General features: G+C 34.8%; 1 protein-coding gene across 1 annotated transcript in view; it reads right to left on the bottom strand.

Annotated features, from left to right (window-relative positions):
• LOC311119673 (uncharacterized protein) overlaps positions 1 to 14,853 on the bottom strand; it is a 17,834-nt gene extending 2,981 nt beyond the window's left edge. The window contains exons 1-3 of the mRNA XM_084194341.1: positions 14,373 to 14,853; positions 13,851 to 13,951; positions 13,657 to 13,726 (exon numbers count right to left, since the gene is read on the bottom strand). Coding sequence (XP_084050467.1) covers positions 13,657 to 13,726; positions 13,851 to 13,951; positions 14,373 to 14,634 — 433 coding nt within the window. The 5' untranslated portion in view covers positions 14,635 to 14,853. The remainder of the gene's footprint in view (positions 1 to 13,656; positions 13,727 to 13,850; positions 13,952 to 14,372) is intronic.
• Positions 14,854 to 16,792: the final 1,939 nt, after the last annotated feature.

The raw sequence follows: 16,792 nt of genomic DNA, 5'->3' as shown, positions 1-16,792 counted from the left end.
CTAGTAATACGTTGATGTGAAAGGTCAACATGATGTCTAGTAATATGATATGTTGATGTGTAAGGTCAACATGATGCCAGATGATGTCTAGTAATGTCTAGTAATATGTTGATGTTTAAGGTCAACATGATGTCTAGTAATATGTTGATGTGTAAGGTCAACATGATGCCAGATATAGTAATATGTTGATATGTAAGGTCAACATGATGCCAGATATAGTAATACGTTGATGTGTAAGGTCAACATGATGTCTAGTAATATTTTGATGTGTAAGGTCAACATAATGCCAGATATAGTAATATGTTGATGTGTAAGGTCAACATGATGTCTAGTAATACGTTGATGTGAAAGGTCAACATGATGCCAGATGATGTCTAATAATGTCTAGTAATATGTTGATGTGTAAGGTCAACATGATGCCAGATATAGTAATATGTTGATGTGTAAGGTCAACATGATGTCTAGTAATATGTTGATGTTTAAGGTCAACATGATGTCTAGTAATATGTTGATGTTTAAGGTCAACATGATGTCTAGTAATATGTTGATATGTAAGGTCAACATGATGCCAGATATAGTAATATGTTGATGTTTAAGGTCAACATGTCTAGTAATATGTTGATGTGTAAGGTCAACATGATGCCAGATATAGTAATATGTTGATGTGTAAGGTCAACATGATGTCTAGTAATATGTTGATGTGTAAGGTCAACATGATGTCTAGTAATATGTTGATGTCTAAGGTCAACATGATGTCTAGTAATATGTTGATGTGTAAGGTCAACATGATGTCTAGTAATATGTTGATGTGTAAGGTCAACATGATGTCTAGTAATATGTTGATGTCTAAGGTCAACATGATGTCTAGTAATATGTTGATGTGTAAGGTCAACATGATGCCAGATATAGTAATATGTTGATGTGTAAGGTCAACATGATGCCAGATATAGTAATATGTTGATGTGTAAGGTCAACATGATGCCAGATAGAGTAATATGTTGATGTCTAAGGTCAACATGATGTCTAGTAATACGTTGATGTGAAAGGTCAACATGATGCCAGATGATGTCTAATAATGTCTAGTAATATGTTGATGTGTAAGGTCAACATGATGCCAGATATGGTAATATGTTGATGTGTAAGGTCAACATGATGTCTAGTAATATGTTGATGTCTAAGGTCAACATGATGTCTAGTAATATGTTGATGTGTAAGGTCAACATGATGTCTAGTAATATGTTGATGTGTAAGGTCAACATTTTGTCTAGTAATATGTTGATGTGTAAGGTCAACATGATGCCAGATATAGTAATATGTTGATGTGTAAGGTCAACATGATGCCAGATATAGTAATATGTTTATGTGTAAGGTCAACATGATGTCTAGTAATATGATATGTTGATGTGTAAGGTCAACATGATGCCAGATATAGTAATATGTTGATGTCTAAGGTCAACATGATGTCTAGTAATATGTTGATGTCTAAGGTCAACATGATGTCTAGTAATATGTTGATGTGTAAGGTCAACATGATGCCAGATATAGTAATATGTTGATGTCTAAGGTCAACATGATGTCTAGTAATATGTTGATGTCTAAGGTCAACATGATGCCAGATATAGTAATATGTTGATGTGTAAGGTCAACATGATGCCAGATATAGTAATATGTTGATGTGTAAGGTCAACATGATGTCTAGTAATATGATATGTTGATGTGTAAGGTCAACATGATGCCAGATATAGTAATATGTTGATGTGTAAGGTCAACATGATGTCTAGTAATATGTTGATGTCTAAGGTCAACATGATGTCTAGTAATATGTTGATGTGTAAGGTCAACATGATGTCTAGTAATATGATATGTTGATGTGTAAGGTCAACATGATGCCAGATATAGTAATATGTTGATGTCTAAGGTCAACATGATGTCTAGTAATATGTTGATGTCTAAGGTCAACATGATGTCTAGTAATATGATATGTTGATGTGTAAGGTCAACATGATGCCAGATATAGTAATATGTTGATGTGTAAGGTCAACATGATGTCTAGTAATATGTTGATGTCTAAGGTCAACATGATGTCTAGTAATATGTTGATGTCTAAGGTCAACATGATGTCTAGTAATATGTTGATGTATAAGGTCAACATGATGTCTAGTAATATGTTGATGTGTAAGGTCAACATGATGCCAGATATAGTAATATGTTGATGTGTAAGGTCAACATGATGTCTAGTAATATGTTGATGTCTAAGGTCAACATGATGTCTAGTAATATGTTGATGTCTAAGGTCAACATGATGCCAGATAGAGTAATATGTTGATGTGTAAGGTCAACATGATGCCAGATAAGGTAATATGTTGATGTCTAAGGTCAACATGATGTCTAGTAATCTGTTGATGTGTAAGGTCAACATGATGTCTAGTAATATGTTGATGTGTAAGGTCAACATGATGTCTAGTAATATGTTGATGTGTAAGGTCAACATAATGCCAGATATAGTAATATGTTGATATGTAAGGTCAACATGATGCCAGATATAGTAATATGTTGATGTGTAAGATCAACATGATGTCTAGTACTATGTTGATGTGTAAGGTCAACATGATGTCTAGTAATATGTTGATGTGTAAGGTCAACATGATGTCTAGTAATATGTTGATATGTAAGGTCAACATGATGCCAGATATAGTAATATGTTGATGTGTAAGGTCAACATGATTTCTAGTAATATGTTGATGTGTAAGGTCAACATGATGTCTAGTAATATGATATGTTGATGTGTAAGGTCAACATGATGCCAGATATAGTAATATGTTGATGTGTAAGGTCAACATGATGTCTAGTAATACGTTGATGTGAAAGGTCAACATGATGTCTAGTAATATGATATGTTGATGTGTAAGGTCAACATGATGCCAGATGATGTCTAGTAATGTCTAGTAATATGTTGATGTTTAAGGTCAACATGATGTCTAGTAATATGTTGATGTGTAAGGTCAACATGATGCCAGATATAGTAATATGTTGATATGTAAGGTCAACATGATGCCAGATATAGTAATACGTTGATGTGTAAGGTCAACATGATGTCTAGTAATATTTTGATGTGTAAGGTCAACATAATGCCAGATATAGTAATATGTTGATGTGTAAGGTCAACATGAGGTCTAGTAATATGTTGATGTGTAAGGTCAACATGATGTCTAGTAATATGATATGTTGATGTGTAAGGTCAACATGATGTCTAGTAATACGTTGATGTGAAAGGTCAACATGATGCCAGATGATGTCTAATAATGTCTAGTAATATGTTGATGTGTAAGGTCAACATGATGCCAGATATAGTAATATGTTGATGTGTAAGGTCAACATGATGTCTAGTAATATGTTGATGTTTAAGGTCAACATGATGTCTAGTAATATGTTGATGTTTAAGGTCAACATGATGTCTAGTAATATGTTGATATGTAAGGTCAACATGATGCCAGATATAGTAATATGTTGATGTTTAAGGTCAACATGTCTAGTAATATGTTGATGTGTAAGGTCAACATGATGCCAGATATAGTAATATGTTGATGTGTAAGGTCAACATGATGTCTAGTAATATGTTGATGTGTAAGGTCAACATGATGTCTAGTAATATGTTGATGTCTAAGGTCAACATGATGTCTAGTAATATGTTGATGTGTAAGGTCAACATGATGTCTAGTAATATGTTGATGTGTAAGGTCAACATGATGTCTAGTAATATGTTGATGTCTAAGGTCAACATGATGTCTAGTAATATGTTGATGTGTAAGGTCAACATGATGCCAGATATAGTAATATGTTGATGTGTAAGGTCAACATGATGCCAGATATAGTAATATGTTGATGTGTAAGGTCAACATGATGCCAGATAGAGTAATATGTTGATGTCTAAGGTCAACATGATGTCTAGTAATATGTTGATGTGTAAGGTCAACATGATGTCTAGTAATACGTTGATGTGTAAGGTCAACATGATGCCAGATAGAGTAATATGTTGATGTCTAAGGTCAACATGATGTCTAGTAATATGTTGATGTGTAAGGTCAACATGATGTCTAGTAATATGTTGATGTGTAAGGTCAACATTTTGTCTAGTAATATGTTGATGTGTAAGGTCAACATGATGCCAGATATAGTAATATGTTGATGTGTAAGGTCAACATGATGCCAGATATAGTAATATGTTTATGTGTAAGGTCAACATGATGTCTAGTAATATGATATGTTGATGTGTAAGGTCAACATGATGCCAGATATAGTAATATGTTGATGTCTAAGGTCAACATGATGTCTAGTAATATGTTGATGTCTAAGGTCAACATGATGTCTAGTAATATGTTGATGTGTAAGGTCAACATGATGCCAGATATAGTAATATGTTGATGTCTAAGGTCAACATGATGTCTAGTAATATGTTGATGTCTAAGGTCAACATGATGCCAGATATAGTAATATGTTGATGTGTAAGGTCAACATGATGCCAGATATAGTAATATGTTGATGTGTAAGGTCAACATGATGTCTAGTAATATGATATGTTGATGTGTAAGGTCAACATGATGCCAGATATAGTAATATGTTGATGTGTAAGGTCAACATGATGTCTAGTAATATGTTGATGTCTAAGGTCAACATGATGTCTAGTAATATGTTGATGTGTAAGGTCAACATGATGTCTAGTAATATGATATGTTGATGTGTAAGGTCAACATGATGCCAGATATAGTAATATGTTGATGTCTAAGGTCAACATGATGTCTAGTAATATGTTGATGTCTAAGGTCAACATGATGTCTAGTAATATGATATGTTGATGTGTAAGGTCAACATGATGCCAGATATAGTAATATGTTGATGTGTAAGGTCAACATGATGTCTAGTAATATGTTGATGTCTAAGGTCAACATGATGTCTAGTAATATGTTGATGTCTAAGGTCAACATGATGTCTAGTAATATGTTGATGTATAAGGTCAACATGATGTCTAGTAATATGTTGATGTGTAAGGTCAACATGATGCCAGATATAGTAATATGTTGATGTGTAAGGTCAACATGATGTCTAGTAATATGTTGATGTCTAAGGTCAACATGATGTCTAGTAATATGTTGATGTCTAAGGTCAACATGATGCCAGATAGAGTAATATGTTGATGTGTAAGGTCAACATGATGCCAGATATGGTAATATGTTGATGTCTAAGGTCAACATGATGTCTAGCAATCTGTTGATGTGTAAGGTCAACATGATGTCTAGTAATATGTTGATGTGTAAGGTCAACATGATGTCTAGTAATATGTTGATGTGTAAGGTCAACATGATGCCAGATATAGTAATATGTTGATGTGTAAGGTCAACATGATGCCAGATATGGTAATATGTTGATGTCTAAGGTCAACATGATGTCTAGCAATCTGTTGATGTGTAAGGTCAACATGATGTCTAGTAATATGTTGATGTTTAAGGTCAACATGATGTCTAGTAATATGTTGATGTCTAAGGTCAACATGATGTCTAGTAATATGATATGTTGATGTGTAAGGTCAACATGATGTCTAGTAATACGTTGATGTGAAAGGTCAAAATGATGCCAGATGATGTCTAATAATGTCTAGTAATATGTTGACGTGTAAGGCCAACATGATGCCAGATATAGTAATATGTTGATATGTAAGGTCAACATGATGCCAGATATAGTAATATGTTGATGTGTAAGGTCAACATGATGTCTAGTACTATGTTGATGTGTAAGGTCAACATGATGTCTAGGAATATTTTGATGTGTAAGCTCAACATGATGCCAGATATAGTAATATGTTGATGTGTACGGTCAACATGATGTCTAGTAATATGTTGATGTGTAAGGTCAACATGATGTCTAGTAATATGATATGTTGACGTGTAAGGTCAACATGATGTCTAGTAATACGTTGATGTGAAAGGTCAACATGATGCCAGATGATGTCTAATAATGTCTAGTAATATGTTGATGTGTAAGGTCAACATGATGCCAGATATAGTAATATGTTGATGTGTAAGGTCAACATGATGTCTAGTAATATGTTTATGTCTAAGGTCAACATGATGCCAGATATAGTAATATGTTGATGTGTAAGGTCAACATGATGTCTAGTAATATGTTGATGTTTAAGGTCAACATGATGTCTAGTAATATGTTGATGTTTAAGGTCAACATGATGTCTAGTAATATGTTGATATGTAAGGTCAACATGATGCCAGATATAGTAATATGTTGATGTTTAAGGTCAACATGTCTAGTAATATGTTGATGTGTAAGGTCAACATGATGCCAGACATAGTAATATGTTGATGTGTAAGGTCAACATGATGTCTAGTAATATGTTGATGTGTAAGGTCAACATGATGTCTAGTAATATGTTGATGTCTAAGGTCAACATGATGTCTAGTAATATGTTGATGTCTAAGGTCAACATGATGTCTAGTAATATGTTGATGTGTAAGGTCAACATGATGTCTAGTAATATGATATGTTGATGTGTAAGGTCAACATGATGCCAGATATAGTAATATGTTGATGTGTAAGGTCAACATGATGTCTAGTAATATGTTGATGTGTAAGGTCAACATGATGTCTAGTAATATGTTGATGTCTAAGGTCAACATGATGTCTAGTAATATGTTGATGTGTAAGGTCAACATGATGCCAGATATAGTAATATGTTGATGTGTAAGGTCAACATGATGCCAGATATAGTAATATGTTGATGTGTAAGGTCAACATGATGCCAGATAGAGTAATATGTTGATGTCTAAGGTCAACATGATGTCTAGTAATATGTTGATGTGTAAGGTCAACATGATGTCTAGTAATATGTTGATGTGAAAGGGCAACATGATGCCAGATGATGTCTAATAATGTCTAGTAATATGTTGATGTGTAAGGTCAACATGATGCCAGATATGGTAATATGTTGATGTGTAAGGTCAACATGATGTCTAGTAATATGTTGATGTCTAAGGTCAACATGATGTCTAGTAATATGTTGATGTGTAAGGTCAACATGATGTCTAGTAATATGTTGATGTGTAAGGTCAACATTTTGTCTAGTAATATGTTGATGTGTAAGGTCAACATGATGCCAGATATAGTAATATGTTGATGTGTAAGGTCAACATGATGCCAGATATAGTAATATGTTTATGTGTAAGGTCAACATGATGTCTAGTAATATGATATGTTGATGTGTAAGGTCAACATGATGCCAGATATAGTAATATGTTGATGTCTAAGGTCAACATGATGTCTAGTAATATGTTGATGTCTAAGGTCAACATGATGTCTAGTAATATGTTGATGTGTAAGGTCAACATGATGCCAGATATAGTAATATGTTGATGTCTAAGGTCAACATGATGTCTAGTAATATGTTGATGTCTAAGGTCAACATGATGCCAGATATAGTAATATGTTGATGTGTAAGGTCAACATGATGCCAGATATAGTAATATGTTGATGTGTAAGGTCAACATGATGTCTAGTAATATGATATGTTGATGTGTAAGGTCAACATGATGCCAGATATAGTAATATGTTGATGTCTAAGGTCAACATGATGTCTAGTAATATGTTGATGTCTAAGGTCAACATGATGTCTAGTAATATGTTGATGTGTAAGGTCAACATGATGTCTAGTAATATGATATGTTGATGTGTAAGGTCAACATGATGCCAGATATAGTAATATGTTGATGTCTAAGGTCAACATGATGTCTAGTAATATGTTGATGTCTAAGGTCAACATGATGTCTAGTAATATGATATGTTGATGTGTAAGGTCAACATGATGCCAGATATAGTAATATGTTGATGTGTAAGGTCAACATGATGTCTAGTAATATGTTGATGTCTAAGGTCAACATGATGTCTAGTAATATGTTGATGTCTAAGGTCAACATGATGTCTAGTAATATGTTGATGTATAAGGTCAACATGATGTCTAGTAATATGTTGATGTGTAAGGTCAACATGATGCCAGATATAGTAATATGTTGATGTGTAAGGTCAACATGATGTCTAGTAATATGTTGATGTCTAAGGTCAACATGATGTCTAGTAATATGTTGATGTCTAAGGTCAACATGATGCCAGATAGAGTAATATGTTGATGTGTAAGGTCAACATGATGCCAGATATGGTAATATGTTGATGTCTAAGGTCAACATGATGTCTAGTAATCTGTTGATGTGTAAGGTCAACATGATGTCTAGTAATATGTTGATGTGTAAGGTCAACATGATGTCTAGTAATATGTTGATGTGTAAGGTCAACATGATGCCAGATATAGTAATATGTTGATGTGTAAGGTCAACATGATGCCAGATATGGTAATATGTTGATGTCTAAGGTCAACATGATGTCTAGTAATATGTTGATGTTTAAGGTCAACATGATGTCTAGTAATATGTTGATGTGTAAGGTCAACATGATGTCTAGTAATATGATATGTTGATGTGTAAGGTCAACATGATGTCTAGTAATACGTTGATGTGAAAGGTCAAAATGATGCCAGATGATGTCTAATAATGTCTAGTAATATGTTGATGTGTAAGGTCAACATGATGCCAGATATAGTAATATGTTGATATGTAAGGTCAACATGATGCCAGATATAGTAATATGTTGATGTGTAAGGTCAACATGATGTCTAGTACTATGTTGATGTGTAAGGTCAACATGATGTCTAGGAATATTTTGATGTGTAAGCTCAACATGATGCCAGATATAGTAATATGTTGATGTGTAAGGTCAACATGATGTCTAGTAATATGTTGATGTGTAAGGTCAACATGATGTCTAGTAATATGATATGTTGACGTGTAAGGTCAACATGATGTCTAGTAATACGTTGATGTGAAAGGTCAACATGATGCCAGATGATGTCTAATAATGTCTAGTAATATGTTGATGTGTAAGGTCAACATGATGCCAGATATAGTAATATGTTTATGTGTAAGGTCAACATGATGTCTAGTAATATGTTTATGTCTAAGGTCAACATGATGCCAGATATAGTAATATGTTGATGTGTAAGGTCAACATGATGTCTAGTAATATGTTGATGTTTAAGGTCAACATGATGTCTAGTAATATGTTGATGTTTAAGGTCAACATGATGTCTAGTAATATGTTGATATGTAAGGTCAACATGATGCCAGATATAGTAATATGTTGATGTTTAAGGTCAACATGTCTAGTAATATGTTGATGTGTAAGGTCAACATGATGCCAGACATAGTAATATGTTGATGTGTAAGGTCAACATGATGTCTAGTAATATGTTGATGTGTAAGGTCAACATGATGTCTAGTAATATGTTGATGTCTAAGGTCAACATGATGTCTAGTAATATGTTGATGTCTAAGGTCAACATGATGTCTAGTAATATGTTGATGTGTAAGGTCAACATGATGTCTAGTAATATGATATGTTGATGTGTAAGGTCAACATGATGCCAGATATAGTAATATGTTGATGTGTAAGGTCAACATGATGTCTAGTAATATGTTGATGTGTAAGGTCAACATGATGTCTAGTAATATGTTGATGTCTAAGGTCAACATGATGTCTAGTAATATGTTGATGTGTAAGGTCAACATGATGCCAGATATAGTAATATGTTGATGTGTAAGGTCAACATGATGCCAGATATAGTAATATGTTGATGTGTAAGGTCAACATGATGCCAGATAGAGTAATATGTTGATGTCTAAGGTCAACATGATGTCTAGTAATATGTTGATGAGTAAGGTCAACATGATGTCTAGTAATACGTTGATGTGAAAGGTCAACATGATGCCAGATGATGTCTAATAATGTCTAGTAATATGTTGATGTGTAAGGTCAACATGATGCCAGATATGGTAATATGTTGATGTGTAAGGTCAACATGATGTCTAGTAATATGTTGATGTCTAAGGTCAACATGATGTCTAGTAATATGTTGATGTGTAAGGTCAACATGATGTCTAGTAATATGTTGATGTGTAAGGTCAACATTTTGTCTAGTAATATGTTGATGTGTAAGGTCAACATGATGCCAGATATAGTAATATGTTGATGTGTAAGGTCAACATGATGCCAGATATAGTAATATGTTGATGTGTAAGGTCAACATGATGTCTAGTAATATGATATGTTGATGTGTAAGGTCAACATGATGCCAGATATAGTAATATGTTGATGTCTAAGGTCAACATGATGTCTAGTAATATGTTGATGTCTAAGGTCAACATGATGTCTAGTAATATGTTGATGTGTAAGGTCAACATGATGCCAGATATAGTAATATGTTGATGTCTAAGGTCAACATGATGTCTAGTAATATGTTGATGTCTAAGGTCAACATGATGCCAGATATAGTAATATGTTGATGTGTAAGGTCAACATGATGCCAGATATAGTAATATGTTGATGTGTAAGGTCAACATGATGTCTAGTAATATGATATGTTGATGTGTAAGGTCAACATGATGCCAGATATAGTAATATGTTGATGTCTAAGGTCAACATGATGTCTAGTAATATGTTGATGTCTAAGGTCAACATGATGTCTAGTAATATGTTGATGTGTAAGGTCAACATGATGTCTAGTAATATGATATGTTGATGTGTAAGGTCAACATGATGCCAGATATAGTAATATGTTGATGTCTAAGGTCAACATGATGTCTAGTAATATGTTGATGTCTAAGGTCAACATGATGTCTAGTAATATGATATGTTGATGTGTAAGGTCAACATGATGCCAGATATAGTAATATGTTGATGTGTAAGGTCAACATGATGTCTAGTAATATGTTGATGTCTAAGGTCAACATGATGTCTAGTAATATGTTGATGTCTAAGGTCAACATGATGTCTAGTAATATGTTGATGTATAAGGTCAACATGATGTCTAGTAATATGTTGATGTGTAAGGTCAACATGATGCCAGATATAGTAATATGTTGATGTGTAAGGTCAACATGATGTCTAGTAATATGTTGATGTCTAAGGTCAACATGATGCCAGATAGAGTAATATGTTGATGTGTAAGGTCAACATGATGCCAGATATGGTAATATGTTGATGTCTAAGGTCAACATGATGTCTAGTAATCTGTTGATGTGTAAGGTCAACATGATGTCTAGTAATATGTTGATGTGTAAGGTCAACATGATGTCTAGTAATATGTTGATGTGTAAGGTCAACATGATGCCAGATATAGTAATATGTTGATGTGTAAGGTCAACATGATGCCAGATATGGTAATATGTTGATTTCTAAGGTCAACATGATGTCTAGTAATATGTTGATGTTTAAGGTCAACATGATGTCTAGTAATATGTTGATGTGTAAGGTCAACATGATGTCTAGTAATATGATATGTTGATGTGTAAGGTCAACATGATGTCTAGTAATACGTTGATGTGAAAGGTCAAAATGATGCCAGATGATGTCTAATAATGTCTAGTAATATGTTGATGTGTAAGGTCAACATGATGCCAGATATAGTAATATGTTGATGTGTAAGGTCAACATGATGTCTAGTAATATGTTTATGTCTAAGGTCAACATGATGCCAGATATAGTAATATGTTGATGTGTAAGGTCAACATGATGTCTAGTAATATGTTGATGTTTAAGGTCAACATGATGTCTAGTAATATGTTGATGTTTAAGGTCAACATGATGTCTAGTAATATGTTGATATGTAAGGTCAACATGATGTCAGATATAGTAATATGTTGATGTCTAAGGTCAACATGATGTCTAGTAATATGTTGATGTGTAAGGTCAACATGATGTCTAGTAATATGTTGATGTGTAAGGTCAACATGATGTCTAGTAATATGTTGATGTGTAAGGTCAACATGATGTCTAGTAATATGATATGTTGATGTGTAAGGTCAACATGATGCCAGATATAGTAATATGTTGATGTGTAAGGTCAACATGATGTCTAGTAATATGTTGATGTCTAAGGTCAACATGATGTCTAGTAATATGTTGATGTGTAAGGTCAACATGATGCCAGATATAGTAATATGTTGATGTGTAAGGTCAACATGATGCCAGATAGAGTAATATGTTGATGTCTAAGGTCAACATGATGTCTAGTAATATGTTGATGTGTAAGGTCAACATGATGTCTAGTAATACGTTGATGTGAAAGGTCAACATGATGCCAGATGATGTCTAATAATGTCTAGTAATATGTTGATGTGTAAGGTCAACATGATGCCAGATATGGTAATATGTTGATGTGTAAGGTCAACATGATGTCTAGTAATATGTTGATGTCTAAGGTCAACATGATGTCTAGTAATATGTTGATGTGTAAGGTCAACATGATGTCTAGTAATATGTTGATGTGTAAGGTCAACATGATGCCAGATATAGTAATATGTTGATGTCTAAGGTCAACATGATATCTAGTAATATGTTGATGTCTAAGGTCAACATGTCTAGTAATATGATATGTTGATGTGTAAGGTCAACATGATGCCAGATATAGTAATATGTTGATGTGTAAGGTCAACATGATGTCTAGTAATATGTTGATGTTTAAGGTCAACATGATGTCTAGTAATATGTTGATGTCTAAGGTCAACATGATGTCTAGTAATATGTTGATGTGTAAGGTCAACATGATGCCAGATATAGTAATATGTTGATGTGTAAGTTCAACATGATGCCAGATATGGTAATATGTTGATGTCTAAGGTCAACATGATGTCTAGTAATATGTTGATGTGTAAGGTCAACATGATGTCTAGTAATATGATATGTTGATGTGTAAGGTCAACATGATGCCAGATATAGTAATATGTTGATGTGTAAGGTCAACATGATGTCTAGTAATATGTTGATGTTTAAGGTCAACATGATGTCTAGTAATATGTTGATGTCTAAGGTCAACATGATGTCTAGTAATATGTTGATGTGTAAGGTCAACATGATGCCAGATATAGTAATATGTTGATGTGTAAGGTCAACATGATGCCAGATATGGTAATATGTTGATGTCTAAGGTCAACATGATGTCTAGTAATATGTTGATGTGTAAGGTCAACATGATGTCTAGTAATATGATATGTTGATGTGTAAGGTCAACATGATGCCAGATATAGTAATATGTTGATGTGTAAGGTCAACATGATGTCTAGTAATATGTTGATGTGTAAGGTCAACATGATGTCTAGTAATATGTTGATGTGTAAGGTCAACATGATGTCAGATAGAGTAATATGTTGATGTTTAAGGTCAACATGATGTCTAGTAATATGTTGATGTTTAAGGTCAACATGATGTCTAGTAATATGTTGATGTCTAAGGTCAACATGATGTCTAGTAATATGTTGATGTGTAAGGTCAACATGATGCCAGATATTGTAATATGTTGATGTCTAAGGTCAACATGATGTCTAGTAATATGATATGTTGATGTCTAAGGTCAACATGATGCCAGATAGAGTAATATGTTGATGTGTAAGGTCAACATGATGCCAGATATGGTAATATGTTGATGTCTAAGGTCAACATGATGTCTAGTAATATGTTGATGTTTAAGGTCAACATGATGTCTGGTCTTACCTTTCTTATGGATGTCGTGGATAAAGGGAGCTATGGCTACTTGGACGAAGTCAGGGGCATAGCCCATATTCTGAAAGAAGAAGAAACTGATTGATTAGATAACTAATATTGATAGGCTATTGATGAATAGGTCGGACTCGAAAGGTAATTGACAAGAAAACTAATGATTGATTATTGATAGGTGATGAGCTCACAGGCATCTTGGTCTTGGCCGCAGCGAGGAGAGACATGGTGATCTCACTGAGGTAGTCAAACACCAGATAGTCTATCTTCCCACTGTAGATCAGCTGGGGGACTGAGAGAGAGCGAGAGCGAGAAGAGTTTATAACCTGGTCAAGAGTATCCAGACAATACTTTGTCTGCTAAAAGTGAATCCATTGATCCAAGCTATCCATAATCATATCCATTGATAGATAATGTTTGTAGATAGATAGTTAACGTTGTTATAAACGGACATAACACATGAATATAAGAGCTTATTCTGTACTAGGTATTTGTCCCAAATGACACCCTATTCCCTACATAACTAGGGCACTAGTTTTGACCAGAACGCTATGGGTCTTGGTCAAAACTAGTGCACTACATACGAATAGGGTGCAATTTGTGACGTTCACCTAGAGTCACTGAGGTCAAGACGAATGAACCTTGTCCTTGTTGGCTAGACTAGAGAACAGGTCATGTGACTAGCCAATTACAACCATCTAGCCTGGTCTTACCTGACGCCGAGGTATCTCCCCAAAACCCCGACGCGCATCCTATCCTAACTGTGTCCTTAGCTGAAGAGGTGTAATGTGTGGCGCACTCGAAGCGATGCCTTGGGAAACTTCTGTTGCTGGTAGTTTTGTTGGACGGGTAGCCCGAGTGCAGAAATCTCGCCCCGTTGTAAGCAAACAAGGGTGTTTTCAAGCAAAACCCATTTGTCAGCCGTTGGACCCCCGATGAGTGGACGACGCGGGATAAATTGGAGATATTAGACATTGTAATTAAAATAGTTTAACCTGAATAAATGGAGAAAGTCAACTCTGGAAGTTCAAGGTACATTTAACTCGTGCGACGACCAAAACAGTCCGTGTAGGAACACAGGTCGAGGCTATCTTCGTTCCGCTCCGGTGAGTGTGACGTTTTGGAAATGGACGCATGATGGCGCTAGATGTACACATGTACGAGGCAATGAGCTACAGGCGATTGAATGATTGAAGTTGCAGTAGACCTCATTCCTTTCTGGTTTGTTTCCTCCACATTTGTCCGTGTTGAAAAGTTAAACAATGAGTGAGGATGTTGTGTGATTGTCACTGAGTCACTTTGACATTGAGTCAGCCCAGTCTCCTATTTCAAACGGATTGCGTAGGATTACTATCTTGTGTCCAAGTTTCCTACGTTTATTTGCCACGTGCACAGGGTTACAACAGGTGTAAAACAGGACCGTGAAATGCTTACCTTGAGAGCTCTTTCCCAACAATGTAGTGATAATAATAATAATAATAATAATAATAATAATAATAATATTATAGAAAATAAAATAAAATAAAATAAAGAATAAAATCCACAACAGAACAAACTGTCCCTGCCCTTGTCACGGGGAGGGATCTGCACCCAGGTCTCTCACAGCAGAACCTAACCCGAACCCTTTGGCCCGATAAGTAATCATTTGTTAAATTGAATTAAAGTGCAATAAGTAAGTGTAATCAGCAGCCTAATGAGGCTGAGGGTGACGCTGATCCTGAAGTCGCGGGGCCACCTATAACGAGACCATGAGCCTGACTAATGTCCGCTGACCTTGAGCAACATAACATTCACATTGGCCTACGCTGTAAAACCTAATGCGCTGTCATTAGTAAGCTGTTGAGGTTCAGATTCAGAGTGTTTAATAGTCACATGTACAGGGTTGCAGGTGTGATTGCAGGGTACAGTGAACATCTTAGGCTCTGAGCTCAAACGTGCAGGACTGAGTGAGATAAAACAATGAAAACCTGTTGCACTTAATATATCTGAGTACAGTTAGTGATTTTGTAGTCACTACTCAAACCGATTGAGTCACTGTGACTCTGTAGGGCAGGGATGGGCAACTCGCGGCCCCCTTTTGAAGGCCCTAGGGTCAATAAAAGAAATATATGTTATTTTTTGGGAACTCAGTCGGGTGACTTCTCATTTAGTTTTGAGTCAGTACCAAATAAACTTTTTAACTAATAATGACTTTTCATTGACTTTGAGTTCAACTTACTTAAGTATTTAAGTTAAAAACGACTTGGAGTTTACAGTGCATTATTATTATAATTATTATTTTATGTATTTATTAGCATGTGTAAGTACAATTTCATCACAATGCATGATATTACACATTTTTCATTCCCCCCCTCCCAATGTGTTGCTCACAGATACAGCACCAACACAGGTACAGCACCAATACAGGTACAGCACCAATACAGGTACAGCACCAATACAGGTACAGCACCAACACAGGTACAGCACCAATACAGGTACAGCACCAATACAGGTACAGTACCAATACAGGTACAGCACCAATACAGGTACAGCACCAACACAGGTACAGCACCAATACAGGTACAGCACCAATACAGGTACAGCACCAATACAGGTACAGCACCAATACAGCTACAGCAATGCATACAATCAGACAAACAACACACACAAAAACACAACCATCAACAGAAATATTTTAATTAATGTCACTCACTAACTGTAAGTCGCTCTGGATAAGAGCGTCTGCTAAATGACTACAATGTAAATGTATTTATTTGCTCTTATTGCCATGAAATTGATGATATTATGGAAATCATGTGGTCTGCCTTTGATGTTATAGAAAATGTTGTCCAAAGGGATGTAGCTAGATATTTAATTTATCCATTGTGTTAAAGTAGGGAGACTATCTGATGAAAGAAGGGATTTCTCCATATGCGAGCAAAATAAATGAGGAGAAGAGGCTCTGCATCATTTTGAAAAAATGCAGAGGGTGTAAAATTGGAAGATTCTGAAACAATTTTTAAAATGTTGATAATATTGACATTTTGATGACATTAACTCTGCCCATAAGAGAAATAGGAAGTAACCTTTTCAATAACTGGAATGTTGTTCAAGTTTTACAAATCATATACATTACTGGGTGATTCCTAAGTAC

Source organism: Coregonus lavaretus, assembly GCF_964263955.1.
Source record: "Coregonus lavaretus genome assembly, contig: HAP1_SCAFFOLD_5060, whole genome shotgun sequence".
NCBI classification, from domain to species: domain Eukaryota; kingdom Metazoa; phylum Chordata; class Actinopteri; order Salmoniformes; family Salmonidae; genus Coregonus; species Coregonus lavaretus.
The sequence above is the reverse complement of the archived record's forward strand: the minus strand, read 5'-3'. Positions and strand labels throughout refer to the sequence as shown.